General features: G+C 45.1%; 1 protein-coding gene across 1 annotated transcript in view; it reads right to left on the reverse strand.

The window, feature by feature from the left end:
• Nucleotides 1-15705, reverse strand: part of SEZ6L (seizure related 6 homolog like) — a gene marked incomplete at its 5' end in the record, with an annotated part of 213848 nt that overhangs the window by 26161 nt on the left and 171982 nt on the right. Inside the window, 3 exons of the mRNA XM_079943052.1 lie at nt 3843-4034; nt 6731-6925; nt 13291-13487. Of these exons, the coding sequence (XP_079799178.1) occupies nt 3843-4034; nt 6731-6925; nt 13291-13487 (584 nt within the window). The remainder of the gene's footprint in view (nt 1-3842; nt 4035-6730; nt 6926-13290; nt 13488-15705) is intronic.

Here is a 15705-nt window from a genome sequence, read left to right on the forward strand (position 1 = left end):
CACCTGCAGATGCAGGGGACACGGGTTCGTGCCCTGGTCCGTGCGGGAGAGGCCACAACAGTGAGAGGCCCACGTACAGCAAAAAAAAAATAAAGGGCAAAGAACATGAATAGACATTTCTCCAAAGAAGATACAAATGGCCAACATGTACACGAAAGATGCTCAACGTTATGGTCATCGGGGAAATGCTAATCAAAACTACAATAAGATATCACCTCACACATGGTAGGATGGCTATTATCAAAGAAACAAAAGACAGCAAGAGTTAGTGAGGGCATGAAGAAGGGGAACCCTTGGTGGGAATGCAAAATGGTGCAGCCGCTATGGAAAACAGTGTGAAGGTTCCTCAAACAATTAAAGATAGAACAAGCATTATGATCCAGCAATCCCTCTTCTGGGTATTTACCCAAAATAAGTGAAATCAGGATCTTACAGAGATTTTAGCACCGCTGTGTTCATTGCAGCACTACTTCCACTAGCCAAGATGCGGAAACAAACATCACTGATGGATGAATGGATACAGCAAACGTGGTATATACATACAGTGGAATATCGTTCAGCTTTGAAAAAGAAGGAAATTCTGCCATACGTGACAACATGGATGGACCTTGAGGACATTATGCTGAGTGAAATAAGCCAGTCACAAAAGGACAAATACTGTCTGGTTCTACTCATAGGATGCATCTAAAATAGTCAAATTCAGGGACTTCCCTGGTGGTCCAGTGGGTAAGACTCCACGCTCCCAATGCAGGGGCCTGGGTTCAATCCCTGGTCAGGGAACCAGATCCCACATGCATGCCGCAACTAAGAGTCCGCATGCCTCAACTAAGAATCCACATGCCGCAATTAAGAAGTCCACAGGCCGCAACTAAGAGTCTGCATGCCACAACTAAGAGTTCACGTGCCACAACTAAGAAGTCTGTATGCCGCAACTAAGAGCCCACATGAAACAACTAAGAGCCCACATGCTGCAACAAAGATCCTGTGTGCCACAACTAAGAACCAGCGCAGCCTAAATAAATAAATAAATATTTTTTAAAAACTGGAAATTTATTTTAAAAAATAGTCAAATTCTTACTATATGATCCAGCAATGCCACTCCTGGGCATATATCTGGACAAAACTATAATACAAAAAGATATATGCACCCTTATGTTCATAGCAGCACTATTCACAACAACCAAGACATGGAAACAACCTAAATGTCCATCGACAGATAAATGGATAAAGAAGATGTGGTACATATATACAACGGAATACTACTCAGCCATAAAACAGAATAAAATAATGCCATTTGGGCCAACATAGATGCAACTAGACATTATCATGCAAAGTGAAGTAAGTCAGAAAGAGAAAGACAAATACCATATGATATCATGTATACGTGGAATCTAAAATATGACACAAATGAACCTCTCTGGGAAACAGAAACAGACTCATGGACATAGAGAACAGACTGGTGGTTGTCAAGGGGGCTGTGGGAGGGATGGGGTGGGAGGCTGGGGTCAGCAGATGTAGGCTTTTATATATGGAGTGGATAAGCAGCAAGGTCCTACTGGATGGCACAGAGAACCATGTTCAATAGCCTATGAGAAACCATAATGGAAAAGAGTATAAAAAAAAAGACTGTATATATATGTATAACTGAATCACTTTGCTGTAGAGCAGTAATTAACTCAACATTGGAAATCAACTATGCTTCAATAAAAAAATCTTTTAAAAAAAGGTCAAATTCATAGAACCAGAGAGTGAAATAGTGGCTGCCTGGGGCTGGAGGAAGGGGAAATGGGGAAATTGCTTATCAACAGGTGTAAGTTCCCATTATGCAAGGTAAGTAACTTCTAAAGATCTGCTGTACAACACCATGCCTTCGAGTTAACGATACTCTATTATACCCTTAAAGATTTGGTAAAAGGGTTCATTTCATGTTGTGTTCTTACCACGCCTTCCCCCTTTTTGAGAAGAGAAAATGGGAACCCAGAAACATAAATCTTCCTCTAATAAAAGAATCAGATGTCAATTAAGGAAAATCTATGAAGTAGATGACGTGCACTTACATTTTTCATTTATTTGGGTCTGTGTGATAAATGCCTTTTGTGGGCTGAGAAAGCTGAATTCACGGACTACCACAGGGGACCCTGGCCTTGGCTGCCTCATGAATAGAAAGAGAGGAAGGTCTCCCCAGAGTCTGAATTTGACCATGCTCTGTTCTTTATCAGAAGCAACAAACATCTGTTATTAATTAATTATGTGAATGTGAATGAATGCATGTGACTGCTCAGAACGGTGCCTGGCATACAATAAGTGCTCAGTAAGTACAGGCACACCTTGTTCTATTGCACGTTGCTTTACTGCGCTTCACAGATACTGTGTGTGGGTTTTTTTTACAAATTGAAGGTTTGTGGCAACCCTGCGTGGTCAGATGAGGGTTAGCATTTTTTTTTGCAATAAAGTCTTTTAAAATTAAGGTACATACTTTTTTTTTTTTTTTAGGCGTAATGCTATAGCACACTTAATAGATTACAGTATAGGCTAAACGTAACTTTTATATACACTGGGAAACCCAAAATTTTGCTTTATTGCAATATTTTCTTTTATTGTGTTGGTCTGGAACTGAACCCACAGTATCTCTGAGGTCTGCCTGTATCTGTTTATCCAATGGAAAAGGACAAGGATTTTCTTGCTTTCCACTTGTCTTCCAAACCGTGAATGCTTGTATCCATCTAAATGGCAGGGCTGCTTGTTTGTGGCCATGAAAAAACTCCACAAAGCCTGTTTTGATACTTGTGAGAAGTGACAAAACACAGCTACTTCAAGAGAGAGCCACGTCCTTAAGTTACACTCTGTTCATCACATAAGATGTAGTTTACAATAAACATAAACATACAATAAACATCTATTCTTTTGTTGTTGTTTAAAGTCTGATTCCCCAGCACTATCGAGACCTCAGTGTAGCTCTGGGAGCTTGGGCTGTCTGTGCCCTTAATGGATCTCTTCAAAACACACTCATAAAACAGCAGTGCAGCTGACATCTCTAAACCCCAGGTATCGTGTGAGGCTTTGTTCCTTCTGCAGAGCCTCAAGGTTTTCTTAAGCAATGGGTCCGATCCCTGTCAGCACGTCAGAAACCTCGGGGAGCTTTTGAAACTCACGCTACACCCCAGACCAATTGCATCCGAACCTCCAGGGCGTTTTAAAACATCCTAGATGATTCCCACGTGCCATCGAGGCCGAGACCCCGCCCCCTCCACGACCCCTGCTCTCCACCTCCTCTGCCTGGTGAGAATATGCAGTTACTCTTCCATTCTCAGAGTGACCTTGGAAGACTTTTTTTGAGTTTTTATGGTAGAGAACCCCCCAAAGTGTTTTTTTAACCAAACGTTTGCTTTGATGGCCCCACAGAGGAGGTCAAAGAGAGTCTGAATCACTCTATTTATGCCGAAGGGACGGCTCCATTATAATCACTTAGAGTCACGCAGGCCTGGGTGTGCCTCTGGCCTTCTTCTTAACTAACGAGCTGTGTGACCTGGGGCAATGATTTTGCCTCTTTGAACCTTAGTACCCTCTTCGGAAGATGGAGACAGTACTGCCATCCTCACGAAGCTACCCAGGGAAGAAGAGAGGGAAATCTGGTAAAGGACTCAGCACAGTGCCTGATAAACTTACCATAAGTGTTAGAGTAGCCATGCCCTCAATCCCTGGTAGCTATTGTTGGGGGACAGTGATAATAAACGCTCCCAAGAGTGGGTACCGCCTCCTAGCAGCCCAGCCCTCCACCGGGAATAAGAAGAAGCCAACCCCCAGATGCATCCCGGAGGCTCAAGCCAATAACGAGGACTCACAAACACAGTGGGGCAGGCGAGAGGTCCAGATGGGCGTGCCGGTTTCACGGCTGTAGCAGGTCAGGAGGGAGCTCCCTTCCAGCACGAAGCCCGTGTTGCAGGTGTACTGGATGGTGGTGCCCACCAGCAGCACGGGGTCCGAAATCAAGCGGGTCGAGTGGTCTACTTCCCCGGGATCGGTGCAGTACATAACTACACGAGATGAAACCAAACCAGGTGGGTGTTAGGGCCTGATGACCACTGGTTTGCCGAGAACTACAGAATGATCTAGAACATTTCCTCACTTAGTTCTTTCCCTGTCTGAAAGACACTGCATGCGGCTGGAAAACAGGCCAGGACAAAAGAGACTTGAATTTAATTTCACTTTTAGGAATTTGCCCAAAGAAATGTTTGCATCAGGGCCCAAAGACCCATATACAAGACTGCACACTGCACATAATAATATTATATTTGTAATGGTTAAAAAGCAATCCTTTAACATAAGAGGAGTTAAATATCATGCGGCAACCATTCCATGAAATCCTGACCAACCACTAATGAGAACAAAGAGCTCTTTCTCACTGCTTTCTTTGTAGTACTTAACTACAGGAAAATAAGCGTCCATTACATTCTTTCATTCGTTCACTCATTCATTTATTTGGTCTCACCGTGTCGCTTGTGGGATCTTAGTTCCCCGACCAGGGATCGAATCCCGGGCCCAGGGCAGTGAAAGCGCGGAGTACTAACCACCGGACGGCCAGGGAAGTCCTAAGTGTCCATTACTTTTAAGTTAAAAAGTCAATATAGATAAAAGGAAAATAATAAACCAATTAAAAAGGAATGAAGTATGGAAAAGAGAGAAACTGGGTTTTAAATTGACAACGGTAATGTGAATTTTACACTGTGACTCATGATACACTATTGTTAATATTTATGCAGAAAGGAAACGTCTTAAGACTAAATAAAACCTATTTCTCATTGTGCTGCAAAAATAAAAATAAAAAGGAATGAAGTAGATCACATGTGTGATATGAAAAGATGTCTATTTCTGAGTTGAAGAAAAAAGCTGTTGCAAGGCAGTTTCTAGCAATTGATGCCTATTATGGTAAAGTATCTGTCTCTGCAGCTATGTCTGTATGCGTAGCCATATATATCTCGACAATACACACACACACACATTTACGTACGTGTGTAACAGACACATACAAACATATGCAATTGGAATAAAACAGAATAAACTCCTGAGAGCAGGTCATAAGGGGTTCTCACTGTCTACCTCATTATTTTACCGCCGCTTGATTACCGTGTCTGTTACCGGCACAACGTTAAGATGTAGTTGGATATTTACATCTTTTACTGTCAAGAGTGGAGCTTCACCAGTGAAAGGTGGCTATAACATCCAGGGACTTCTAGGTGGGACCCCATTGTTCTGGGAGGTTCTTCTGCTCTCATTTCACTAGAAGAGAAGCGCTTCGGTGGGTCTGTGTCTTGAATGCAGAGTGAGCGTGGCACCCAGCCTGGGAGCATAAACACGCAGGCACACAACAGGCCCAGTACACATTTATCTGCTCTACTCTGGGCCTTTTCTTGGCAAAAATTGAGGCATGGGAGGGGATCCCCCATAGAGAGCTAGTTATGTCCCCTCCAAGCCTTTAAAAATGTTTAAACAATAATAACGATGATGCAGATCGCACTGGTGGACTCGTGACGGATCTCTCCTAATTGCACAGCTCACGGTCCCTTTTTATTTTCTATCACAATCCACACACATGCACACACCCCACATTCTGTTGCAGAACAAATCGATGTGTCTGTGTAGCCGGTTTTAGGGATCTTCAGCGAGTTCTTTCATGTTTCCCACCGTTGTAATTTTCCTTGATGTTGGAATGTTTGTGACAGGAATTGTATGTAGCCCCCCCATGCTCTCCTTCCCTGACAGCCTCTTTCTCTGCTGCACTTAATATTTCTTCTTGGGCAATTGGTGATTTAAGTCATGCTGAACAGATCTACCAAAGTATCACCAAGGATCCAAGGATTCCCAGGAGGAAGGTTGCAGACTAGAGCTTTATGTAGGAGGTGGGAAGCAAAAGGATGAGGGGAGAGGCCAAATTTAGCTCCCCCCACCCCGATACTAAGACATCAGGGTAGGAACCATTAGAGGCACTTGCTGTCGCTACCCCTCTTCAAGACGCGAAACTCAGCTACCACTAGACACACTTGGCCTGCACTCAGGCCAGCACTTCGGGGAGCAGGCAGAAGGAACCAGGAGACTGGGCCGGATGCTGTCTGGATAAAGGCAGCTACCTACCAGTGTCTACTTCAATGTCAATGCAAGAGAAAGACCACTGAAGGTTTAGAAACAAGGAGAAGTTTTCTTGTTTCTCTAGATACCTTTACTAAGGCATTGCCAGAAAATTCAAGCTACTTCTTTTAAAAAATTATCATCGATTCAACTATTTCCACTTTGGAACTGTTGAGAAAATAACATGTGCCTTAAGAAAAAAAAAAAGTTGGCTACCTACCATAGGGGTTTTGAACTGGGGCTCCTAGGGCCAACTTAGATTTGTTTTGCTTGGCTTCTGCAGGTATTTTAACGACTTGAATTTGAATGATGTTTTTACACAGGCTACATATATTCCTGCTGACCACAGTCCACACCATTCCCTAATGTCTCACACCCAGCCTGCTTTACTTATTTCCATTATCTGCCAGGCTTTTGAAACCACCTGGGTCTGAGATTCTTGCCCTTGGGCTACAAAATGACATTGGTGAACAGCACCAGTGTGTTGGTGGAGCAGAAGAGAGGCCAGATTCACACTGAATAGCTCCTCTGCATCCACGCAAAAAATACTCCATGGGAGGGATTTTCCATCCAATGACCTACAGGAAAACAACAAGACTACTCTTACTTTTCTCACAAAATGGGGGATCGCTGCTCCAGCTGAGGTCCCACTGGCAGGTGAGGGTGTCGCTCCCCACGATGTCATAGCCGGGGTCACACTGGTAGGTGATTCTGGCTCCCCTCACGAGCTCCGTATGAGAAGTGGTTTTCCAACCATTCTGGATCTCGGGCAAATCTGAGCAGGAGTCGTTCCTTGACACCTCTTTAAAACAAAAACATCATCCTTAGATGGGGACGTGGCCTTGTTGTTGGGGGTTCCTTTTATGAATGTCAGAGGAAAGAGAAAATAGAAGAAAAAGCCCCCAGAAGTAAGCAACACAACTTCTGAAATCCCTTAACCTGCAAGAACTCTTCCCTAGGGGGATTTTATAATGATTTCTTTTCATTTTGGATGTGGAACCTCCAGCCAAGCCATCAGAGGACTGCAGCCCCAGCTGATATCTTGACTATAACCTCATGACAGGCCCCAAATCAGGACCGCCCAGTATTAACTCCTGAATTCCTGACTCACAGAAACTGTGAGATAGTACACGTTTATTGCTAATTTTGCGGGGCGTCATCTGTTATGTAGCAATAGGTTGCTACTACACTCAGCCTTATCCTAAGAATGTCCATAAATCTATGGGTTTGATAGATTAGGCATATACACTTTTGTAATGCAGACTAAGATAAACACGTAACTATTAAGACAGAAATAATTATTGGCTGCACTCTTCAAATCACATTGCCTACCATCAGTGAACATTAGCCACACTCCGGAAAATCTACACACAGCTTATCGTCACAGGATCTTCCTCTGGAATAATTCTGTTTTCCTCTTGCAAACCTTTGTCCCTAAGGTAGCAATCCAAAGCCCACTATTATCACTCTCGCTTCCAAGTGCCCACTGCGCAGAGTCTGAGAAGAGGACTAATTATGCCATGTAATTAATTTGCGGTTCTAATGTGCTTCTGGGGAAAGCAAAGGACCTCCATTGTCTGCAGGAAAGTCATTCTGAGAAACAAGCAATGGCTTTTCCAGGGATTTCATCATGATTTTATTTGGGGGAAGGAGATCTCCTGGGTGTCTGCAAGAAGAAGGGGAGCGGGAAATGGCTTCTAGAATTGCTTGGTGGGGGACAGGAGCCTCTATTTTTAGGCCTTTGAAAAATCAGCCAAGCCCTGGATTTGGGACACAGCTGCAAATGTTCAAACTCTGGATGAAAGAGGAGAAATGGGGGCAAATACTTGGTATGTGGTCTGCCTTGTACCAAATGCTTTGGGACTGAGAAGGTTTGCTTGTCTGACTTTTCAAGATGAGCCGGCACGGCTATACATTTCCATGGGCCCTCCCATCTCCTCCGTAGCATTCATCACATTTGTCATTCTCAGCGGCTGCCACCGTGCAGCAGAGCCTTGATTCAAACCTTGGCCCCACTGTCTACTAACTGGGTGGTTTTGGCTAAGTCACTTAACCTTCTGTTCTTCAGTTCCCAGACTCTACCCCCAGAGACCCTGATTCAGGAGTCTGCATGTTCACCAAACACCCTAGGCAGAGCTTCTGGAATTATCTGTTCCTATGAACCTTTGTTAACTTTGCTTAGAATGAGAAAACTGGCCCAGGAGTCAGAGAACTTCCCTTCTAATCTTCTTTCTTTATTTTAGAAGCTGTGTGACTCCAGTCATGTCAATAAACGTCTCTGAGCCTCACTGTCCTCAATCAGAGAATGGAGACAAGAATCATGGCCCTGTCTATCCCTAGAGGCAAGATGAAAACTAATTAATGTGCAGGATATAAAAATAACACTAAGACAAGTTATATGGATTCATTGATTTGTTTGACTAAGATGTGAGTGCCTACTATGTGCCAGGCACCAGGAATATAGAGATCTGAAGTCATGGTTCCATGCTCACAGTAAAGATCAGCACCATGGTCCAACTTCTGGGCAAAAGAAATACCTAAATGTACTGAATACATACCACCACTTCCCAGTCTTATGCTCATGGCAGACATCACTAATCAACCATAGCAATCTCTTTCTTTGAATCAAGCTGAAACCTCCCAATCCTTCTCAACACAACAATCCAGGGAGCCACTGTCATTTGACTGGAGTTGACCTACAATATGGAACTTTTTATTATCCTGGGATTAGAGGAATAAACATACAAGTGACCAATATCTCTTTGAAAAACACTGCTTACTTATCTCTGCTTTTTAATTCCCTTCCCTCCCATGCACTTGACCACAGACAACAGCAAAACATAAGAAGCAGTGAGAAGAATGGGTCTTTGCTTCTGTCTGTGCAAAGGAGAATTATGGGAAGTCAGAACCATGTAAGCCCAGTGTTCCTATGGAAGGTTCTGACAGCAGCCAGAGCAGATAAGCCTCGGCCACTTTCCAGAGCTGGGGTCAGGCCTTGAGATCAGTGTAGGAGCTTTAGTATTCTCTAGATGAGGGGCTTCCCTGGTGGCGCAGTGGTTAAGAATCCACCTGCCAATGCAGGGGACACGGGTTTGAGCCCGGGTCCAGGAAGATCCCACGTGCCGCAAAGCAATTAAGCCTGTGTGCCATAGCTACTGAGCTTGCGCTCTAGAGCCCACAAGCCACAACTACTGAAGCCCGTGTGCCTAGAGCCCGTGCTCCAGCACAAGAGAAGCCACCACAGTGAGAAGCCCGCGCACTGCAACAAAGAGTAGCCCCCGCTTGCTGCAACTAGAGAAAGCCCGTACGCAGCAACGAAGACCCCACGCAGCCAAAAAAGAAAAAACGAATTCTCTAGATGACAACAGAAACCCCTAACCCTTCCATCTGATCCCTCTACTGGATGGGAGTTGCATCTGTGTCTTGTTAAATCTAGACCCAGGGTAGCAAATACCTATCCCATGCCCATGACAGACATCACTAATCAATCACGGCATTCTTTTCCACTGACTTCAGGCATGGCCTCCTCTGAAAACAACATGGTCTTCAACCCAGGTAGTCATGGGCAATTGATTGACATCAACATTGACATACAAAGGCCCACTTTCCTTTTCTGTGAAATTAACCTGTGTTTCTTTAAGAGAAATAAGAAAAAAGTTGAGCTGTTCTCTCTTTTTGTGTTACCCATATTAGCCAGGCTGTGTACCCCTGGGAAGCACTCTCTGAAATCCTGTGCTCATCAGCATATGATCCTGATATTGTCTGTTAATGGGACTCTTCCATTTTCACTAACTGGCTCAAGGGCAGGGAGAGAATTCTATTCATTCCTGTATCCTGATGCCTAGGACAGGGCCTAGCATGAAAGTTTGTGAACCAAACTCTGTGGAAAATGGAGATAATGCGTTTGAAGATGAAATAAAATAATATATGTAAGAGTGCTTGCCAACCGCAAATTGTCACACGAATCTAAGTTTCAGCTTCAATTAACAAGAGCACCTCCTCTTCAAAATATTGCCAAACTGAACAATGGCCAGGCTTTCTGGTCAACCTTGGGCAGCCTTGGATAGAGTCATATTTCTTCCATCAAGCTGAATGCAGTTTTACAAGACTGACTCGGGCACCAGAGGAGACAAATGAGCAAAACTATGACCTCATCTTCCAGTAGGGAGGGAGGCGGGGAGGAAAGGTCTAAGGAGACAGACTGAAGCCAAGTCACCAGAAACTTTCCCTCCAAAGGCAGCTGACTCTGGAGGGCACGTCGCCTGGACAGCCTCTGCCCAGGGCATCACCCAGTAAAGAACGCATGGAAAGTGGCAGCAGTAACACCCTGAAAATACCCAGTGTTGCCATCAAGGGTAAAAAGGCCCCTGAGTAACATAAAAAAAAAAGATCAATACTTATGATTGCTTCTCTGAGAGGTACCTGCAGAGCAGAGCGGGGATGGGAAGTGTCCACCAGCTGGAAATAAAAAAAAAAGCAAGGGACTTATTTTCATATGCATGAGGCTCCTTGAGATGGCCAATGGTCAGGGAACTAGCTTGTATTCTGGAGGCAGTAGGAGATACAAAGAGAACACTTTGTATTAGCTAGAGATGGGCAAATCTTCAAGCCAAGGGGAAGAACCAAAGACACGGAATCGTGCTCAAGCCAGAGGGTCTTTGGTGGTGGCAGAGAGGCTTGGCAGGATCAGTCCTCCTTTTCCTGGTTCCCTCTTGGAAATCAAGATGTCAACCTCTTCCCTGGGGGGTGCAAGCAGGTCCCCTAACTGCTGGCTGAATCCTGCCCATTGAAACCCCCAGGGGGCAAGCACCCGCCATCCTGGATGCCAAAAGAAGTTAGGGCTTCTCTACCTCTTTGCGTCTCCCAGGTTCTCTGCTATTGCCAAAAATATTGGGGGTAGAGAACCCTAAGAGCTGGGAGCCAGGAAGCCTGGGTGTGAGCCTCAGGTCCGCCCCTGATGATCAAGTCCCTCATCCTTGGTGGTCCAGGGCTTCTTGTGCTGTGACGAGACAGGCCTGGACCAGACACTCTCTCAGTTCAAGTCCCTTCCAGGGCCGGGATCAGTGGGACTTCACAGTGTTCTGGTCCCGTGACTGCTGGCGAGGATAGCAGCTTGGACTAGGGTGGTGGACGTGGATAGATGGAGAAGAGTACTTGGATCTGAGATATATTGTGGCAGTAGAGTTGAGAGGATGGACGGGATACAGGGGAAGCAGCCTGAGAAACCAGGAGAGTTGTGGTCCTGCCTCCTGGGCTGGGCAGACAGCAGGAGCAGTGAGAGGTGGTGAGGGCAGGGAGGCAAAGAGGTCGCTCTGTTCTGTCCGTGCTAAACTTGAGCTGCCAGTGAGACATGCAAGAGCGCAGTGAGCAGGGAGCTGGAGAGATCTGGAGTTCATGGGAGAGGTCAAGGCTGTAGGTACAAACTAGGGGTCAATGGAATACAGATAAAACCATGGGCCTGGATGACAGCACACAGATAGAAGGCAGGACAGGGTCCAGGATGGGACCCTCCAAGGTTTAGAGCTTGAGCAGAGGAGGGGGATGGAGCCAGGAATGAACAAGGGGGAGTTTCAGGGTGAGGAGGGAGGGGGGAAGGGTGTGGGTGGATGAAACAATTAAGAAGCGGGTACTGGATGCTCACGTGTGAACTCAGTTTGAACTTTATAGCAGGACTTTTTTTAAAGATGATGGGAAGAGAAAAGGTTTGGAAGACACACTGAGCAGCAAGAAAGAATCTAAAGTACGGGAAAAGAGTATGGAGGTTCCTTAAAAAACGAAAAATAGAGCTATCATATGATCCAGTAATACTACTCCTGGGCATATATCTGGAGAAAACCATAATTCGAAAAGATACACGCACCCCAACGCCAATAGCAGCACTATTTACAACAGCCAAGATGTGGAAGCAACCTAAATGTCCATCAAGAGAGGAATGGATAGGGCTTCCCTGGTGGCGCAGTGGTTGAGAGTCTGCCTGCTGATGCAGGGGACACGGGTTCGTGCCCCGGTCTGGGAAGATCCCACATGCCGCAGAGCGGCCGGGCCCGTGCGTCCGGAGCCTGTGCTCCACAATGGGAGAGGCCACAACAGTGAGAGGCCGCGTACAGCAAAAAAAAAAAAAAAAAAAAAAAAAAAGAGAGGAATGGATAAAGAAGATGTGGTACCTATATATAATGGAATATTATTCAGCCATGAAAAAGAATGAAATAATGCCATTTGCAGCAACATGGATGGACCTAGAGACTGTCATATGGAATGAAGTAAGTCAGACACAGAAAGACATATACCACATGATGTTGCTTATATGTGGAATCTAAAAAAAGAGTACAAATGAACTTATCTACAAAACAGAAATAGAGTTACAGATGTAGAAAACAAACTTATGGTTACCAGGGGAGGAGTGGGGAAGGGATAAATTGGAGATTGGGATTGACATATACACACTACTATATATAAAACTGATAACTAATAAGGACCTACTATATATCACAGGGAATTTTACTCAGTACTCTGTAATGGCCTATATGGGAAAGGAATCTAAAAAAGAGTGGATATATGTATATGTGTAACTAATTCACTTTGCTGTACACCTGAAACTAATATAACATTGTAAATCAACTATACTCCAATAAAAATTTAAAAAAATAAAGTATGGGAGGTAGGAGAGAAAGGGCTGTCTTGGTTGGATGGGGCTGCAGGAGAAGAAGAGTCCTTACGGGAGAGCCAAGCTTCAGTTCAGGCAAGATGGCATAGGTAATGCTTTGAGAAGTTGCAAATATGGAAGAGTGTGTTGATGATATAAAGTCACAGCTGACTGCAAATGAAAAATGATGAATCTTAAAGTTATGAGACGTTATCTACTAAGTCCTGATATCAACCCTGTGGAGGAGGTATCACTATTTCCATTTTACAGATGACAAAAAAGAGGCTCGGAGAGGTTAAGTGACTTGCCCAAGGTCACCCAGTCATCAATGATAATCCTAAGATTTGAACCCTTGTCCTTCCGACTAGAGAGACCAACCTCTTAAAAAAAACGACGTATAGTTACCGTGTCAATATATTAAAAAACTCATGTAGCACAACCCTCCCCAAAAGACATATCTAGAAGAAATTGTCTTAACTTGCACCTAAACCCAAGGAGAAAAAGTGACTGGCTAGAATACTTACCTATGTAGTTCATGATGAATCCCTGGCCCTTCCCAAAGATGAGCCCGGCAGGGTCTGAGTGGAACTGGATGGTTAGGTCCGGCGTGGACGAGTACAGCTTCTGGGGTCCGCTGTTTCCAAGGTACTGCCCCAAGATGTGGGGCATGACCTCATCACCGTCGTAGATGGTCAGGATGTCGCTGTTGCTTAGGTTCAGGCTTGAGGAGCAGAGAGAAGAGGAGGGGTCTTGTGAAGCCAAGTTAACAGGCATTCAACAAACCTTTGATTTCTTTTTTCAAGCAACACTCATTTTCTTGAGATATACTATGCGTCAGATCCCAAGCTAGGAACTGGGGGTGAGGAAGGCATTGACTGAACCTGTGAACAGGATGTGCTCATCCTTCTAAAAGCATCGCACACAGATCTGTGGATGGATTGGGCCTTTGAAGACTCATTCATGAAACGACCTTCCCAGCATGAAGCTCACTGCAGAGTCAAGTGCTGCATTGTCTGTAGAACTGCCTTCAATACCCGTCATTAACAACTTTTTTTCCTGGGTGAAACTAAGTGCTGGGCATTGAGCCACCTGCTGGGGGTGTGACATGGGTCTTCCATTTTTCTGTGATGCAGAGCAAGCTGACTGCTTGCTAATGATAAGTTGCATTCTTATACAAGGTGAAATGATCCTTCCACTTATCGTCGGCAAATTCCTCAAAATCAACCAGCTAATCTATTATGTTTAGAGGACGGAACAGAGAATGGGATGGAGCACTTATTCATGAAATATGCTCCAACCTGCCATCACTATTCAGAGCATCACAGGATGACACATTTTTAAAGACCCAAACACAACAGAGTACCTTGACACTAAATATTTGGACAGCGATGGACAGTTAATAATCCAGAAAGCACTTCAGTACGGCAAAGAAACCTGCGCTATGTTAGGTGTGCTGGATAAAATTGATCTGTGATTGTAGGAACGCCAGACAGTTCAGCTTCGGCTGTATCAATCACGGACAGATATTAACTTACGCCTCTTTCCTTCCTTTCTCCTTCTCCGCTTCTCTCTTTCTTCCCTTTTTCTCTTATGTCTTTCTCCTTTACTTGTACCCCTCCCTAATATTTCCAAGCACCTACTATGTGCCAGGCACCGTGCTGTGCTCAGAGGACACGAGGAGTCACAGAGCAGAGGTCTGTTTAGACGAGAAAGCCAGGGATTGTGGTAGGAGTTACAGTCAATGTAGGTGCAGAGAAGTGTGTCTAACTCAGATGGGGGGCATCAGAGAGGCCTCCCTGGAGGAAGTGATCCTCAAGAAAGAGAAGGGGACCACTAGGCAGATAAACAGGAGGTGGGGGGGAGAGGGCAGTGCCTGAGGCAGAGGGAAGAAGGAAGAGGGGTCACAACTCCTGAAGGAACTTGCCTGGTGGTCAGTGTGCCTGGCTCTGGGTATAGACATGGAAGCAGGAGTCAGAAGGGTTTAGAGAGACAAGTTTAGGTCACTTGGATGTCATCTTGCTGGGGATGGGAGACAGTAAAGGATTTTAAACAGGAGCATCCTGACTGAGCAATTCACTGCCAGAGGAGAGGCGTCCCCACCTCCCCACGCCCCCGCTTCATCCACTGCCCAAGGGCGGTGTTTGCTGCCACTCCAGGAGCAGGGAGGAGATGTGGAAACCACCCATGTTGTTGGTGCTTCAAGTAGTAAGAACAAAGCAACAGAAACACAAGGCACACTGCTGAAGGTCTCTTTCCAGAGGGCAGGGGACATATTTTATCTACCATAATTCCTCATGTCAAGTTGTCCCAATAGGTGGCTTAGGGAGATTCTAACTGTCCCATAACCTCCATCAGCTTCCCCGGCACCCCCCCCCAAACATCCTCTCCTAACAAAAGCTGTGCGCTTGCTTTGCACACAGGGCTTCCAGACAAGCTCCGAGACTCCACCTCCTCCCCGCCAGTTTACAACCAGGCGACAGCCGCTAAAGCCCTATTACATTGACATTCTGGAGTCGCCGCCTTCTCTTGCACACAGTAGGTGCTCAATAAATGCTATGCCATGAAAGAGTCTGCTGGAGACCCTATTTGACAACAGAAATAGTAGGGTTGATGTCAGCTTTTGAACTATGGAAGAGCCTCTTAACTCCAGTACCGTGAAAACATCAATAGCTCATGAAAGTGCTGGATTAGGCTAGTGCGAAACGTGGTAGATGGCAGATATATTCCATAAGCCAACTTCACAGCCGATCCGCTGGTAACAGTGGGTTGCAGACAGTGTACAACTTGGCTTTATTCTATCATTCATTTCAATGATCTCAATGCAGTAGAAGCATCTTCAAGGGTGCAAACAGCTTTCATGTGAAAACCCTAGCACAACTCTCTGTTCTTTCTAAAACAGGAAGGAGCACACAGCCTTGGAAATCAGAAAGCTCTGGTTT

The sequence above is a fragment of the Stenella coeruleoalba genome (assembly GCF_951394435.1).
Source record: "Stenella coeruleoalba genome assembly, chromosome: 14".
Taxonomy (NCBI): Eukaryota; Metazoa; Chordata; class Mammalia; order Artiodactyla; family Delphinidae; genus Stenella; species Stenella coeruleoalba.